Source organism: Saimiri boliviensis, chromosome 12 (genome assembly GCF_048565385.1).
Source record: "Saimiri boliviensis isolate mSaiBol1 chromosome 12, mSaiBol1.pri, whole genome shotgun sequence".
NCBI lineage: Eukaryota > Metazoa > Chordata > Mammalia > Primates > Cebidae > Saimiri > Saimiri boliviensis.
This window is the reverse complement of record NC_133460.1, coordinates 362,178-378,454: the sequence shown is the minus strand read 5'-3', so window position 1 is coordinate 378,454 and position 16,277 is coordinate 362,178. Positions and strand designations below refer to the sequence as shown.

The 16,277-nt window shown below is 46.5% G+C and overlaps 2 protein-coding genes across 16 annotated transcripts in view; one reads left to right on the top strand and one right to left on the bottom strand.

Moving 5' to 3' along the window:
* Positions 1-10,189, bottom strand: part of NDE1 (nudE neurodevelopment protein 1) — a 76,044-nt gene extending 65,855 nt beyond the window's left edge. For 6 of the 9 annotated variants that reach the window (XM_074381603.1, XM_074381605.1, XM_074381604.1 and 3 more), the window contains exons 1-2: positions 8,638-10,189; positions 7,561-7,625 (exon numbers count right to left, since the gene is read on the bottom strand). The gene's annotated coding sequence lies outside the window, so the exon portion shown is untranslated. The remainder of the gene's footprint in view (positions 1-7,560; positions 7,626-8,637) is intronic. The other 3 variants (XM_074381602.1, XM_039478278.2, XM_074381601.1) reach the window with 3 other exon arrangements.
* A 108-nt stretch (positions 10,190-10,297) lies between these two features.
* The window catches only part of MARF1 (meiosis regulator and mRNA stability factor 1), a 48,971-nt gene continuing 42,991 nt past the window's right edge, over positions 10,298-16,277 (top strand). For 3 of the 7 annotated variants that reach the window (XM_074381589.1, XM_039478108.2, XM_074381585.1), the window contains exons 1-2: positions 10,338-10,433; positions 15,042-15,243. In XM_074381589.1, the coding sequence (XP_074237690.1) occupies positions 15,100-15,243 (144 nt within the window). In that variant the 5' untranslated portion in view covers positions 10,338-10,433; positions 15,042-15,099. Of the gene's footprint in view, positions 10,434-10,466; positions 11,369-15,041; positions 15,244-16,277 lie in introns of those variants that run through there. The other 4 variants (XM_074381587.1, XM_039478106.2, XM_074381588.1 and 1 more) reach the window with 3 other exon arrangements.

Below are 16,277 nucleotides of genomic sequence, written 5' to 3'. Positions count from 1 at the left end.
TGTGATCTTGGGAAAGTTGTGTAACATCTGTGACTCCGTTCCCTCATATACAAAACGGCATTATGGGCCGGGTGCAGTGGCTCACGCCTGAAATCCCAGCACTCCGGGAGGCTGAGGAGTGTGGATCACTAGGTCAGAAGATCGAGACTAGACTGGCTAACATGGTGAAACCCCCTTTTGTATCTCCACTAAAGATACAAAAATTTAGCTGGTTGTGGGGTCGCGTGCCTGTAATCCCAGCTACGTGGGCGGCCGAGGCAGGAGAAGCGCTTGAACTGAGATCACGCCACTGCACTCTAGCCTGGGTGACAGGGTGAGATTCCGTCTCAAAAAAAAAAAAAAAAAAAAAAAAAAAAAGCATTATGCAGAGGACTAAATGAGTTAAAAGCATTTGTAAAAACATTTACAACAGAGCTTTGAACATAGTAAACACAATATATTTATCTGTTAAATGATCTTGATTTAATTTTATTTATTTTGAGAAGGAGTCTCCCTCTATTGTCCAGATTAGAATGCAGTGGCGTGATCTCTGCTCACTGCAACCTCCACCATTTGAGTTTAAGTAATTCTACTCTTCAGCCTCCCCAGCAGCTGGGATTACAGATGCACATCCCCACATCCACCTAATTTTTCTATTTTTAGTAGAGATGGGGTTTCACGATATTGGCCAGGTCAGTCTCAAACACCTGACTTCAGATAATCTGCCCATGTTGGCCTCCCAAAGTGCTGGTATTCCAGGGGTAGGCCACCACAACCCACCGATTATCACGTTGTTTTTATTTGTTTTTGGTTTTTGTTTGTTTGTTTGTTTGAGACACAGCCTTGCTCTGGTGCCCAGGCTGCAGTCCAGTGATGCAATCCCAGCTCACTGCAACCTCCACCTCCTGGGTTCAAGTAATTCTCCTGCCTCAGCCTCCCAAGTAGCTGGGATTACAGGCACATGCCACCACACTGGGCTGAGTTTTATATTTTTTGTAGAGATGGGGTTTCCCCATATTGGCCAGGCTGGTCTCCAACCTTTGACCTCAGGTGACCCAACTACCTTGGCCTCCCAAAGCGCTGGTGTTACAGGCGTGAGCCACCGGACCCGGCCTGATGATCATGATTTTTAAATGGCTGTGTGTCCCAGGCACAAGTCTCAAAGCAATCCTATTTGTTCACTAACACATTTTTAAATAATGTGGGGTTTTTTTTTGTTTTTTTTTTCTTTTTTTTTTTTCTGAGACGGAGTTTTGCTTTTGTTGCCCAGGATGGAATGCAATGGCACAATCTTGGCTCACTCCAATCTCCATTCCAGGGTTCAAGAGATTCTCCTGCCTCAGCCTCCTGAGTATCTGGGACTACAGGCACCTGCCAGCACGCCCAGCTAATTTTTTGTATTTTCAGTAGAGACGGGATTTCACTATGTTGGCCAGGCTGGTATTAAACTCCTGACCTCAGGCAATCCACCCACCTCAGCATCCCAAAGAGCTGGGATTACAGGTGTGAGTCACCACACCTGGCTGGAATTTTTTTTTTTTTCTTTATTTTCTTCTAAAACATCCTGTCATAGCATGTTTACTGACAAATATTATCAAGCATTCTGGTTAGAAGGTACAAAAATACAGTAGAGAGAATGAATAAGACCTAGCATTTGGGAGCACAACAGGGTGACTACAGTCAACAACAATGTATTGTACATTTTAAAATAACTAAAATAATATAAATGTAGTGTTTGTAACACAAAGAAAGGATAAATGCTTGAGATGACAGATACCCCATTTACTGTGATGTGATTTTGATGCATTGTATGCCTGTATCAAAATATCTCATGTACACCGTAAATATAAACACCTACTGTGTACCCATAAAAACTTAAATATACATATATTATTATCCAGCTTTTTTTTTTTCTTTCGAGTCTCACCCTGTGGCACTGGCTGGAGTGAAGTGGCACAATCACTGCTCACTGCATCCTGTACCTCCCAGGCTCAAACAATCCTCCCACCTCAATCTCCAGAGTAGCTGGGACTACAGGTGCGCACCACCACGCCCAGCTAATTTTTGCATTTTTTTCAAAGAGACATGAATCTCATGTTGCCCAGGCTGGCCTCCAACTCCTGATCTCAAGTGATCCTCCCGCCTCAGCCTCCCAAAGTGCTGGGATTATAGGTGTGACCCATAGCACCCAGCATTATGAGCATTGTTCTGTACACTTTTACAGCACAGTGAATAAGTCAGACAGGTATCTGTCCTCAAAGGACTTATATTGTTAAGAGAGAAACACACTAAACCTACAAGCAGAAAGTGTAATATCATTTCAGATATTGATAAGGCTATGGCGAAGGCAAGCTCATTTGATACAAAGGGCTGAGAGGGGTCACTTCAGATACTGTGGTCAGGGAAGGTCACTGCAAGGAGGAGAACATGGAGTTGAACCACAGATGATAACCCAGGAAAGCATTTTATTGTATCCATTTTAAAGATGAGAAACCAGTGGCTCACGCCTGTAATCCCAGCCCTTTTGGAGGCCAAAGCAAGCCAGTGGATCACAAGGTCAGGATCATCCTGGTCAACAAGGTGAAACCCCATCTCTACTAAAAATACAAAAAAATTAGCTGGTCATGGTGGTGCGAGCCTGTAGTCCCAGCTACTCCGGAGGCTGAGGCAGGAGAACTGCTTGAACCCAGGAGGTGGAGACTGCAGTGAACCGAGATTGCCCCACTGCACTACAGCCTGGATGACAGGACAACACTCTGATTCAAAAAAAAATGAACCCAGGAGGTGGAGACTGCAGTGAACCGAGATTGCCCCACTGCACTACAGCCTGGATGACAGGACAACACTCTGATTCAAAAAAAAATGAACCCAGGAGGTGGAGACTGCAGTGAACCGAGATTGCCCCACTGCACTACAGCCTGGATGACAGGACAACACTCTGATTCAAAAAAAAAAAAAGAGAGAGAGAGACAGAATAAAGATGCAGGAAGTTAATTGAGTTGCCTGTGGTCTTACAACTAGTAATTAACAAATCAGGCTTCAAAGCTGGCTCTGACTCCTAAACCCGCCTTCCACAGCACTATGTAGAGGCAAAGAGATTTTAGCTATTCCAGTGTCTGCCACCCCACTCCTGCCTCCCAACTATGCTTAGAATAGCCTTTCTCAAATTCTACTTTGGACTCCTTGCTATTTCCTAAAAACTGCTCAGAGGGGAACCTCACCACCTATCAACACGTTTAAGGAAAGTACCAAATGTCTTTCAGGAAACTTCCCAAACATTCTACTTTGGACTCCTTGCTATTTCCTAAAAACTGCTCAGAGGGGAACCTCTTTTTTTCTTTTTTTTTTTGAGACAGAGTTTCGCTCTTGTTACCCAGGCTGGAGTGCAATGGCGCGATCTCGGCTCACCGCAACCTCCGCCTCCTGGGTTCAGGCAATTCTCCTGCCTCAGCCTCCTGAGTAGCTGGGATTACAGGCACGCACCACCACGCCCAGCTAGTTTTTTGTATTTTTAGTAGAGACGGGGTTTCACCATGTTGACCAAGATGGTCTCGATCTCTCGACCTCGTGATCCACCCGCCTTGGCCTCCCAAAGTGCTGGGATTACAGGCTTCAGCCACCGCGCCCGGCCATTCAGAGGGGAACCTCACCACCTATCAACACGTTTAAGGAAAGTACCAAATGTCTTTCAGGAAACTTCCCAAACATTAATGAATCATTTGCATCCTGCTTCACGGTTTACTAGTTCTGATACCGTCCCCCTTGGAATTTTATTTTATTTTATTGAGACAGAGTCTCACTCTGTTGCTCAGGCTGAAGTGCAGTTCTCAGCTCACTACAACTTCTGCTTCCCAGGTTCAAGCGATTCTCCTGCCTCAGCCTCCCAAGCAGTTGGGATTACAGGCGCCTGCCACCATGCCCAGCTAATTTTTGTATTTTTAGTAGAGACGAGTTTTCACCATGTTGCCCAGGCTGGTCTCAAACTCCTGACCTCAAGTGATCCACCTGCCTTGGCCTTCCACAGGGTTGGGATTACAAGCATGAGCCACCGCACCAGGCCTCAACTTTGGAATTTTATTAATTTCATTAATTAGTTATTTATTGAGATCGAGTCTCACTCTGTCACCCAGGTTAGAGGGCAGTGGCGAAATCTCAGCTCACTGAAACCTCTGCCTCCCGGGTTTAAGCAATTCTGCCCCAGCCTCCCGAGCAGCTGGGATTATCCCCCTCAGATTTTTGTTGTTGTTGTTATTAGAGTCTTGCTCTGTCATCCAGGCTGGAGTGCAGTGGCGCAATCTTGGCTCACTGAAACCTCTTCCTTCAGGGTTCAAGTGATTCTCCTGCTTCAGCTTCCTGAGTAGCTGGGATTACAGGCGTGCACCACCATGCCTGGCTAATTTGGTATTTTTAGTAGAGACAGGTTTTCACCATGTTGGCCAGGCTGAACTCCTGACCTCAGATGATCCACCCACCTCCGCCTCCCAAAGTGCTGGGATTACAGTCACGAACACCACATCTGGCCCCCCTCAGAATTTTATTTGACCCTCACCACTCTGTAAGGTTTCTGGACAGGGACTAATCTTAGCTTACAGAGAAACTGAAGCATAAACTGATGAGGTACTGGTGTTGCCTAAATAGCAGTGATCAAGGCATTTAAACTAGTTGGTTCTCAATTTCCCAAATTTTCCATAAAAAAAGGGAGAGGGCATTGAAATGATAATCATTAAAGTCTATCTGGGAACAAACTTCAGGGAGATGGGTTTGTCATTGGGTAAAACCTCAAAAATGAAAGGAAAATTTTGGTGTACTTTAAAACGTTTTTCTTGCTCTTTTAAAATTCGATTTGTTTTCCTTGTAGTTTTGGGATATAGCTGAGCAGATAACTCCATTTAACTTCCTTAGGTCCTTCCATGATCATTTATTAATTCAAACCACTAAACCTAACACAGGCAGAAGAAAAGATTCTGAGAAATTTCCTTTTTTTTTTTTTGAGACAGAGTTTCACTCTTGTTGCCCAGTCTGGAGTGCAATGGTGTGATCTTGGCTCACAGAAACCTCCGCCTAACAGGTTCAAGCACTTCTCCTGACTCAGCCTCCTGCGTAGCTGGCATTACAGGCATGTGCAAACCACATCTGGCTAATTTTTTTTTCTTTTTTTTCTTTTTTTTGAGACAGAGTCTTCCTCTGTCACCCAGGCTAAAGTGCAGTGGTGCAATCTCGGCTCACTGCAACCTCCGTCTCCCTGGTTCAAGCGATTCTGCCTCAGGTTCCCAAGTAGCTAGGGCTACAGGCGCCTGCCACCACGCCCAGCTAATTTTTGTATTTTTAGTAGAGACAGGGTTTCACCACATTGGCCAGGCTGGTCTCGAACGCCTGACCTTGTGATCCACCTGCCTCGGCCTCCCAAAGTGCTGAAATTACAGGCATCAGCCACCCACACCAGGACAAGGAGAAACTTCTTTTTTTTTTTTTTTTTTTTGAGACGGACTTTCGCTCTTGTCACCCAGGCTGGAGTGCCATGGCATGATCTCGGCTCACTGCAACCTCCGCCTCCTGAGTTCAGGCAATTCTCCTGCCTCAGCCTCCTGAGTAGCTGGGATTACAGGCACGCGCCACCATGTCCAGCTAATTTTTTGTATTTTTAGTAGAGACGGGGTTTCACCATGTTGATCAGGATGGTGTCGATCTCTTGACCTCGTGATCCACCCGTCTCGGCCTCCCAAAGTGCTGGGATTACAGGCTTGAGCCACCGCGCCCGGCCAAGGAGAAACTTCTTTAATAACGGCTTTGTTAGTTGAGCTGAGTTGAATGTAAAGTAGTTACTTAAATAGCACACAAAAAAATCATTCTGGTTTCAATAAATGTGAAGATTATAATTTGGACAAGGAAAAAAGTGAAAGTTACTTGTGCTCTCTAAAGTTTTCCCAGCAAAGAAATAAGAATACAACAGAGGATACACACTTAAAATATAACTCCTTAAGAGAACGTTTATGGGAGGCTGGGCGCAGTGGCTCACGCCTATAATCACAGCACTCTGGGAGGCCGACCATCCTGGTCAACATGGTGAAACCCCGTCTCTACTAAAAATACAAAAATTAGCTGGGCATGGTGGTGCACACCTGTAATCCCAGCTACTAGGGAGGCTGAGGCAGGAGAATTGCTTGAACCCAGGAGGCGGAGGTTGCGGTAAGCTGAAGTTGAGCCATTGCACGCCAGCCTGGGTAACAAGCGAAACTCTTGTCTCAAAAAAAAAAAAAAAAAAAAAAGAGAATGTTTATGTATTTTGATTCATAATTGTCTCCTTCTAAGGACTGATATACTTTACTTAGGCTAGTAATCTTTGGAAAGCAGCAATATAGGCTGGGCGTGGTGGCTCACACCTATAATCCAAGCACTTTGGAGGCCAAGGCCCGCGGATCACCTGAGGTCGGGAGCTCAAGACCAGCCTGACCAACATGGTGAAACTCCGTCTTAAAAAAAAAAAAAAAAAAAAAGGGAGCAATATAATTACATTTCTTTTAAAAGTACTTGTAATTCAGACTTTTACTAGCTTTCCACTTAATATGACTATTTTGTTTTAAAAAGTTTTGTGGGCCGGGCGCGGTGGCTCAAGCCTGTAATCCCAGCACTTTGGGAGGCCGAGGTGGGTGGATCACAAGGTTGAGAGATCGAGACCAACCTGGTCAACATGGTGAAACCCCGTCTCTACTAAAAATACAAAAAAAAAAATTAGCTGGGCATGGTGGCGCGTGCCTGTAATCCCAGCTACTCAGGAGGCTGAGGCAGGAGAATTGCCTGAACCCAGGAGGCGGAGGTTGCGGTGAGCGAGATCACGCCATTGCACTCCAGTCTGGGTAACAAGAGCGAAACACCGTCTCAAAAAAAAAAAAAAAAAAAAAAGTTTTGTGTTTTTTTTTTTGATTGCAGAAATTTACTACAATTCAAGACATTGTTTAATATTCTTGTGCCATGAGACTCCATCAGGCTGTATACAAAGTTCACTGGGAGGCTGAGGATTACTAAAGCCCAGGAATTTCAGGCTGTAGTGAGTGTCAAAGGGCCACTGCACTCCAGCCAGAGTAAGGGAAGACCCTTTCAAGGGGTAAACTGCATGCTTTCTTGCTTGCTTGCTGTGGTCATTAAAAACTGTAGTTTTTAGCATAAAAGATCTGCCTGCATTTCGTCAGGCATGAATTCTGAGTCCTTTGCTTCTTTAAAGCTTGCTCCAGGCCGGGCACAGTGGCTCACATCTGTAATCCTAGCATTTTGGGAGGCCAAGGTGGGTGAATCACAAGGTCAGGAGTTTCAGACCAGCCTGACCAACATAGTGAAACCCTGTCTCTACTAAAAATACAAAAATTAGCCAGGTGCGGTGGCATGCGCCCATAATCCCAGCTACTCAGGAAGCTGAGGCAGGAAAATCACTTGAACCTGGGAGGCAGAGGTTGCGGTTAGCCAAGATTGTGCCACTGCACTCCAGCCTGGGCAACAGAGCAACCAACTCCATCTGAAAAAACAAAAACAAAACAAACAAACAAAAAAACTTGCTCCACACAGTGTAGTCAAACCAATTCTCCATACCTTTAGAAGGTCTCCAAACATCTGCACCCAAGCCAGCCATCCAGGGATAAAAACGTTACCAGTAGCTGGAATACAAATGAGGACTTCCATTAAAATGCTAAATATCATTAAACTCTTTTCAAAGTTATCTGTCTCAGGGTTAAAAATTTGCTTTAATGGAGACAAGTGTCTCGCCAGGTTGCTGAGGCTGATTCTAAACACCTAGCCTCAAGGGATCCTCCTGTCTCAGCCTCCTAAAGTGCATGAGTCGCCATGCCCCACCCATTTTTAATCACTACATTTACCTGTTATGACTAGTTACAGCTCTGAACTTGAAAGAATGCCGGGCTAAGTCAAGCAAAATGTGTCTGCTTGGCAAAAAGGAATCAAAAATAAAAATATGCATATAAAGAAAACGTGGTCAGGTTCAGTGGCTCAGCCTTGTAATCCTAAAGAGGCTGAGGCAGTAGGATCATGTGAAGCTAGGAGTTCAAGACCAGCCTGGCCTGTTTAACATGGCACTATTCTGGCTCTAGTAAAAATACAAAAATTAGCTGGGCATGGTGGTAAGCACCTGTAATCCTAGCTACTCAGGAGACTGAGGCAGAAGAATTGCTTGAATCTGGGAGGTGAAGGCTGCAGTGAGCCAAGATTCTTCCACTGTACTCCAGCCTGGGTGACAGAGCAAGACTTTGTCTCAAAAAAAAAAAAAGAAGCCGGGCGCGGTGGCTCAAGCCTGTAATCCCAGCACTTTGGGAGGCCGAGGCGGGTGGATCACGAGGTCAAGAGATCGAGACCATCCTGATCAACTTAGTGAAACCCCGTCTCTACTAAAATCACAAAAAATTAGCTGGGCATGGTGGCGCGTGCCTGTAATCCCAGCTACTCAGGAGGCTAAGGCAGGAGAATTGCGTGAACCCAGGAGGCGGAGGTTGCGGTGAGCCGAGATCGCGCCATTGCACTCCAGCCTGAGTAACAAGAGCGAAACTACGTTTCAAAAAAAAAGAAAAAGAAAAGAAAAAGAAAATGTGTCACTTTTTTTATCTTTTCTGGCTAAAAACTTAAAAAAAAGAAAAGCAATTAGAAACTCATAATTACCTTGTTTCTTTTTAAGATTTTTAGTTAATATGGTTTGTATTCAGACATACTAAAATGAAAAGAAACACCTCTGAAGAGTAGCATATTTGTTTGCTACTTTGAAAAAACCAAAATGCTAGAAGAGGGGTTGTTTTTTTATCTAGTCTAATCTCCGCTTGGAAAATACTACCTATACACAGATACAATGAAGAATTTTCCTTTCTTTTTTAAATACGGACAGAGTTTCAGTGTTTCCCAGTCTGGTCTCAAATTTGTAGGCTCCAGCAATCCTCCGTAGCCTCCCGGAGCGTCGGGGTTACAGGCAAGCGTGAGCCATCGCGCAGCCCACAGTGAACGTTTAACCGGCAGGAAGAAACACCCGTGTAGAAGAGAATGTGTGCTTGTCACCTGCCTTCCGGAAAATCAAACACAGGCACAAAAGATTCTTCTGCTGCGCGTCTGCTCTTGCCCTCCGCGGGACCCGTCTACAAGGGTGTTTGCAGGGAAGTGTCAGTCCCACCTAACGGAGGTCGCCTGCTGAAATCGCCTCGCAGGGAGGATTTTTTCAGGGAAAGATTCTCGTTCGGCAATTCCGACTTACTCATTCTTTTGCAAAGTCAGCTCGTTATTACACAAACTTTAAGAGTAAACTTTGAAGGTGGCGTTCAGATAGCACATCCTAAATTGTGTCTAGATTTAATCGACACAATATGCACTTGGTTTTTCTCCTAATTTGCCACAGAAAACAGTCAGCAGCTGGTCGTTTCAGAAATCACCCTTCTGCCGAGGCTTAGAATTTTTTTATTCCAGGGAAACGTGAAGATTGTGGGGCGCTATTAAAAAAAAAAAAAAAAAAAAAAAAGACAACCCACAGGGCGTATCCGGCCACGTAACGCAGTGTCTCGGCTCCACAAAGCCCTGGGAACTGAGCGCCCGCGTTGCTCGCCCTACCTGCCAGGAAACGCGGCGCCGCTCGCAGAGAGCCCTGGAGCGGGGCGTTTGAAAAGCCCGTTTTCCCGCTCAAGCCCCCCGACCCCTTGACGGCGAGTGGCGGGGCGCAGCGGCGGCTCCGCGCGCCCCGCTTTCGCCGGCTGGGGCCCCGCTTGGCGAGCACCCCGGGGCCCCGCGGGACGCCGGCCCGGCCGCGCCTCTTCCTCCGCTCGCCGCTAGGCTGCCCTCGATCCAGAACGCCGGGGCGTGCAAGCCATTCAATTCTTTGAAATAAAGGAGGGCCGCCACGTGACGAGACCTGAGAAGGAAAAAGCGGCCGAAGCGATGGGGTTTCACTGAGACCCGGCGGAAGCGCCGTCCCTGCGGCGCCGGCCGGGGCTGAGCTCCCCGAAACCCCGCTGGGCAGGCTTTTCCTCGGGTCCGCGTCACGCGCTCCCTCATTCTCCGCCGCAAGGTTCCTTTCGCCTCCGCTACGTGAAGCCAGGAGGGAGGCCTCCTTAAACCGGGGGTCTTCGCCCAAAAAGCCAGGGTCGCCCCCCGGGAAGGTCCCTATTTAGGGGTTTATCGGGAGGGGACTGAGCCTGACGAGGCTGCAGGGCCGCGAGGCCCCGCCCCCCCCGGGTTCCCAGCGTGCCTCGCGCGGAGAGGACGCGGCGACGGGGGCGGGGCGAGGAGGGGGCGGGGCGAAAGGGAGAGAAGGGCGTCGGTTTTGCGACAGGGGCGGTGGGTTGCGGAAGCGGAAGTGGAGGGTGCGCTTGGCGGCGGCGGCGGGAGCTGCGGAGTCGGGAATCAAAACAAAGGGCTTGGGGGGGCGGGGGGAAGGCGGCGGGGCCGGAATGTGAGCGGAGGTGGGGCCGGCGGCGGAGGTGAGTTTGCAGACGGCGCTGCGGCCGGACCGTGGCTGGCCCTGCCCCGGGGCCCCAGGGCGGGCCGGAGCACGGTGTCCCCCCTTCCCCCGCCATGGCTGGTGGGACGGTGCTGGAGTGGATAGGTTCGCTAACTGGGGCGCGCCGGTCGGGCCCCCCGAAAGACTCAGCTCGTCTCCCTCTCGTGTCCGTTTAGTGCTGTCACTGCGGGCGCCCCTGTTACCCTCCGAGGGTGTTTGGCCCCCCGCCCGCCCCTGCCTGCCCACTGCGGGGCCCTCCAGGAGTGAGGTGCACGATTGGAAGGTTAAGGGGGAAGGAAAGGGGCGGGCGTCTTTGCAACGCCCTCCCGCCAGCCCGGGCGTTCTGCGTTCTCCTCGGCTTTTCAGCAGTCCCTGGGGTGTCGTAGTCCTCGCGTTGACACAGTGTTGAGCTGCCCTAGGGCTTCAGCCACTCTCACGAGCAGTTGTAGCGCGACCTCGTGACACACCTTTTAGAGTTTCTCGAGCACCTTTCCGATATCACCAAGAGCCGTCCAATGGCATTTGTGTCTTTTGCACTTCCCTGCGTCTCCGAGGGCTATTCTTACGTTTTGCGTATCGGCGGATTGAAACCTCGTCTTCCTAGATACTTGCTAAGCTTTATTCGTTCAACAGTTTTTTATTAAGATGCTCCAGGCGTTGATTGTACTTAGGGTAGGAGAGAGAAGAGTGAATAAGGAAACATAGTCCCTGTTGTCATGGAGTTTGTATTCTAAATGTGGGGAAAAGATAATAAAATAGCGAGCTAAAAAGGGCATTTTAGCCAGAAGAGCTATGGGGGAGAAAACGGTAATGGGATGGGGTGATGTGGGGTCGAGGGCTACATTGGATGCTACGGAAACACCATTTGCTAAATGTTCACCATGGATTATCTCATGTAATCCAAACAACGGCCTGGTAAGGTGGTTTCTATTATTATCACACCTATCTTGGAGATGGGATCTGAGGTTCAGAAAGGTGGTGAGTTGTGCCAAGCTGCACCGCGGTAGAACTGAGAACTAAAATGCAAACAGTCGACAGAGCCTGTGCTCTCAGCTCCTAACTGAATGGCTCAAAAAACCTGAAGAGAGTGACAAGAAGGAGACTGTCACTCCTCCAACAGAATCTGCTTTTGGCTACCTAAGTTGCTTCATGGGTAATATTTGGGAAATTTTGAGGGTGCAGGCACCTAACAAGTTTTTACATTTTTTTTTTTTTTTTTTTTTTGAGACAGAGTCGTGCTCTGCAGTCCAGACTGGAGTGCAATGATGCGATCTCGGCTCGCTGCAACCTCCGCCTCCCAGGTTGAAGTGGTTCTTCTGCCTTAGCCTCCCAAATAGGTTGGGACTAAGGGCGGATGCCACCATGCCAAGCTAATTTTTGTATTTTTAGTAGAGACGGGGTTTCACCATATCGGCCAGGATGATCTCGAACTCCGGGCCACGTGATCGCCTGCCTCGGTCTCCGAAAGTGCTGGAATTACAGGCCTGAGCCACAGAGCCCGGCCAAGTTTTACTTTTAATCGCTTGTATTGAGCAGTATTTAAGGCTCCTTGGTGTAGCGAAGGGGTGAACAAGCCTAATTTTGGATCAGACTAGCTACATAACTTTATTACGTTTCTGTTTCCTCCTTTGCAAAAATGTAGCTAATTTCTTCCCTGTCTACCTCACAGAATAATTGCGAAAATTATATAAGTGGGTTTTTTTTCCATCATTATTTTCCTTGTACCAAGCACGGGCCTGCTGCATAGTAGATACTAAATAAATATTTGCTAAAGGAAGACGTAAGTCATGTTACATGAAAATGCCTTGTAAACTAGATTGTACTGTAAATGTCAGCTCACTTTAAGGATTTGGCTTTGGAGAAGTTTGAGAGACTGTTGATGTACACCATGAATATTACAGATTCTTATGATTTTGAGAGGAGCTTATTGGGGGCCATGAAACCTGTGTCTAATAAGAAAAATGAGTATTGTAATTTACTGTCAGTGGTGGCAGTTAAATCCATCTCTGTCTCCAAATTAACCACTCCCAACAGTGTGTGATCGGTAAATGGCATGCTTTATTAATTGAATTCCTCATTCATTCAACTACTGTTTACTTTGTATGTACTTGGTTGGCACAAGCGATATGGTGGTGAAAATAGACAGTGGGATTCATTTTATTTAATTTTGTTTTCTCTAATGTGGTGACAGGGGAGAAATTAGCCATATTTTACATAGGACAAAACAGAAACTTTAAAACAAATTTTTGGCTGGGCGCGGTGGCTCAAGCCTATAATCCCAGCACTTTGGGAGGCCGAGGCGGGTGGATCACGAGGTCGAGAGATCGAGACCATCCTGGTCAACATGGTGAAACCTCGTCTCTACTAAAAATACAAAAAACTAGCTGGGCATGGTGGCGTGTGCCTGTAATCCCAGCTACTTAGGAGTCTGAGGCAGGAGAATTGCCTGAACTCAGGAGGCAGAGGTTGCGGTGAGCCAAGATCGCGCCATTGCACTCCAGCCTGGGTAACAAGAGCGAACTCCGTCTCAGAAAAAAAAAAACAAATGTTGCCCACGCTGAAGTGCAGTGGCACAGTCATAGTTCACTTCAATGTCAAATTCTTGGCCTCAAGAGATCCTCTCACCTCAGTCTCCTGAGTAGCTGGGACTAGGTGCTCTCTGCCACACCTTGCTAATTTTTTAAACTTTATTATTTTTTAACAGCTGTGATCTTGCTCTGTTTCCCAGGCTGACAAAAGAGCCAGATAGTAAACATTATAGGCGTTGTAGGCCATTCAGTCTCTTGGCAAAGAGATTCTCTTCACAACTCTGCAACTGGAATGCAAAAGCAGCCTTAGGCAGTACTTAAATGAATGAGTGTGTCTATGTCTCAATAAAACTTTATTTACGGACACTGAAATTTGAATTTCATATAATTTTGTTTGTTTGTTCATTTGTTTTTGAGACAGGGTCTCACTCTATGGCCCAGGCTAGAGTACAGTGGCACAGTCTCATCTCACTGCAACATCGATCTCCCAGGTTCAGGTGATTCTCCTTGAGGTGAATCTCAGCCTCCAGAGTAGCTGGGATTTACAGAAATGTGCCACCATGCCTGGCTAATTTTTGTATTTTTAGTAGAGGCAGGATTTCACCATGTTGGCCAGGCTGTTCTCAAACTCCTGTCCTGAAGTGATCCAGCTGCCTCGGCCTCCCGAAGTGCTGGGACTACAGGCATGAGCCACCACGCCTGGCCTGAATTTCATATAATTTTGTATGTCACAATGTATTATTTATTTATTTTTTTTAAATTAAAAATTATGCGTTCTTAGTTCACAGGCCATTTAAATACAAGCTGTGGGCTGATTTTGGCTGGTGGGCCATAGTGTACCTCTGCATTATGGGATCACTTCTGTACCTTCAAGATAGTACTCATATAATTCTCTCCCTTCTCCCCCCCATATAGATATTAAAATCTCTCAAAAATAACATGAGAGATATAACTAAAAGAAATTCTTTTTTATATGCCCAGGTGAAATTTTCAAGAGATAGTAAAAGTAATCACCTTAAAATGGCCCCTGTAGGTAATGGTGAGGAGGGCATTGGGACGTTACAGGGAGGACTTGGAAATGAGGCTCAGTTGTCTTCACCGTTGGCCAGCTATCTCCATGCCCATGCATGTATTGTTTTTTGTTTGTTTTTGAGACAGGGTCTCACTCTGTCACCCAGGCTGGAGTGCAGTGGTGCAGCCACAGCTCACTGCAGCCTTGACTTCCCAGGCTCTTCCCCGTCAGCCTCCTGAGTAGCTGGGATTACCAGCATACACCACCACACTCAGCTAATTTTTTGTATTTTTTGTAGAGATGGGGTTTTGCCATGTTTCCCAGGCTGGTGTGGAACTCCTGGGCTCAAGTGATTCACCCACCTGCGCTTCCGAAAGTGCTGGGATTACAGGCCTGGACCACTGTGCTGCCCCTGCATTTATTGTTGAGACCTGTAAGAGTGTTGTTGCCCTGGCGGAGCTGTAGCACAGCTGCAACTTGAGATTTTTCTACCAGTTAGATTTTTGTTGGCGTATCAGATTGCACTTTCATCCTTAGTAAACTAAGAAATTGGTTCAATTTGTTCTGTAGCAAATCAAATTCGAAGTCCACAGAGGCCCCTTAATTTTGACCTTCCACAAAGAAACAGTGTGAGAGGTTGCTCTTAAATCAATTTTAAACTCATACATATAGTTGTTAATGAGGATATGGTGATGGCTCTTTTTGTATTTTTATTCAAGACCAGCCTGGCCAATTTGGTGAAACCCCTCTCTAATAAAAATACAAAAATTAACCGGGCATGATGGCAGGCTCTGGTAGACCCAGCTACTCGGGAGGGTGAGGCATGAGAATCGCTTGAACCCTGAAGGTGGAGGTTGCTGTGAGCTGGAATTGTGCCGCTGCACCCCAGCCTGGGCGACACAGTGAGACTCCATCTCAAAAAAAAAAAAGATCTGAGTTGTTGGGAGCCATTGCACTACAAATAGAGCTGCAGTTTCACATTTTAATATGTTGTAAAATTTGTACTTAGGCAAGGAAATAACACTGAAATCTTACTCATTCTTAACAGGGTGGAAGAATGAAAGAAAAGAAAGATCAAAGAATGTTGAGTCACTTTGCATGGCTGTATGATGGAAGGAAACGAAACTGAGAACTCCTGCGGCAGAACGCGTAGATGGCTTCAACAAGATAATGATGCTAAGCCATGGCTTTGGAAATTCTCTAACTGTTTTTCTCGTCCTGAGCAGACGCTGCCACATAGTCCCCAAACGGTAACTATGCAAGACTAAGGATTTAGCAGATTCCTTATGCAGATAGATGAGAGAGGTCCCTTTGGTCTGGGACACGGTCTCTCATCCTGGAGTCTGTGCCAAGTTTTTCTGTAGATCTTGCCTGTATTGCCCCTTACACCACCTTGTACTGATTCCTGACTCAGGGAAAGCACAGCACAATTTTTTTTAACTCCTCTGTTTCACCCTGAGTGACAGTTGTTGCTATTTAATGTTAAAATTTGGAAAGATTTCTTTCTCATTAAAGTCACAGATAACAAAGATTTAAAATCCACATTGTGTAGTAAAATTGGAAGACAGTACAGAATACATCGTATTTTACTGTAGCCCTCTGAGTTTTGAGTCTGTAATCTAGGGAGGATTGGGAAGAGCTTATCCACTGCCTGTTTTGTTTTTTTTTTTTGAGATTTCTCTTGAATATTTACATCTCAGTAAAAATTTATATCTCTCACTGCTTGCTTATTCATTGTGATTTTGACATTTCCTTTCTTTACTTTTTGAGATAGAGCCTTGCCCAGCCACCTAGGCTGGCGTGCAGTGGTACAATCTCGGCTCACTGCAACCATTGTCTCCCAGGTTCAAGCAATTCTCCCATCTCAGCCTCTTGAGTAGCTGGGATTACAGGCATGTGCTACTATGCCCGGCTAATTTTTGTATTTTAGCAGAGACAGAGTTTCACCATGTTGGCCAGGCTGATCTTGAACTCCTGACCTCAGGTAATCCACTCTCCTTGTCCTCCCAAAGTGCTAGGATTGCAGGTGTGAGCCAACATGTCTGGCCGGGTTTAATTTAATTTTCTATTTTTTCTAGGTTTTCGGTGTCTAGTTTTCTTTGTTGCAAGGCATCAAGTGATTTGCGTCATTTTAGGAGTGTTTTATTTTAGGGGCAGTTGACAGTGAGGGTTGATATCAAAAGCAAGGCTTCCTGGGATGGGATGGTAGATCTGGTCCTCATGGAGTCACACAGTTCGGAATTACAGGGTCAGCTTTACAGATCTTGAAACTCAGTTTTGTCAG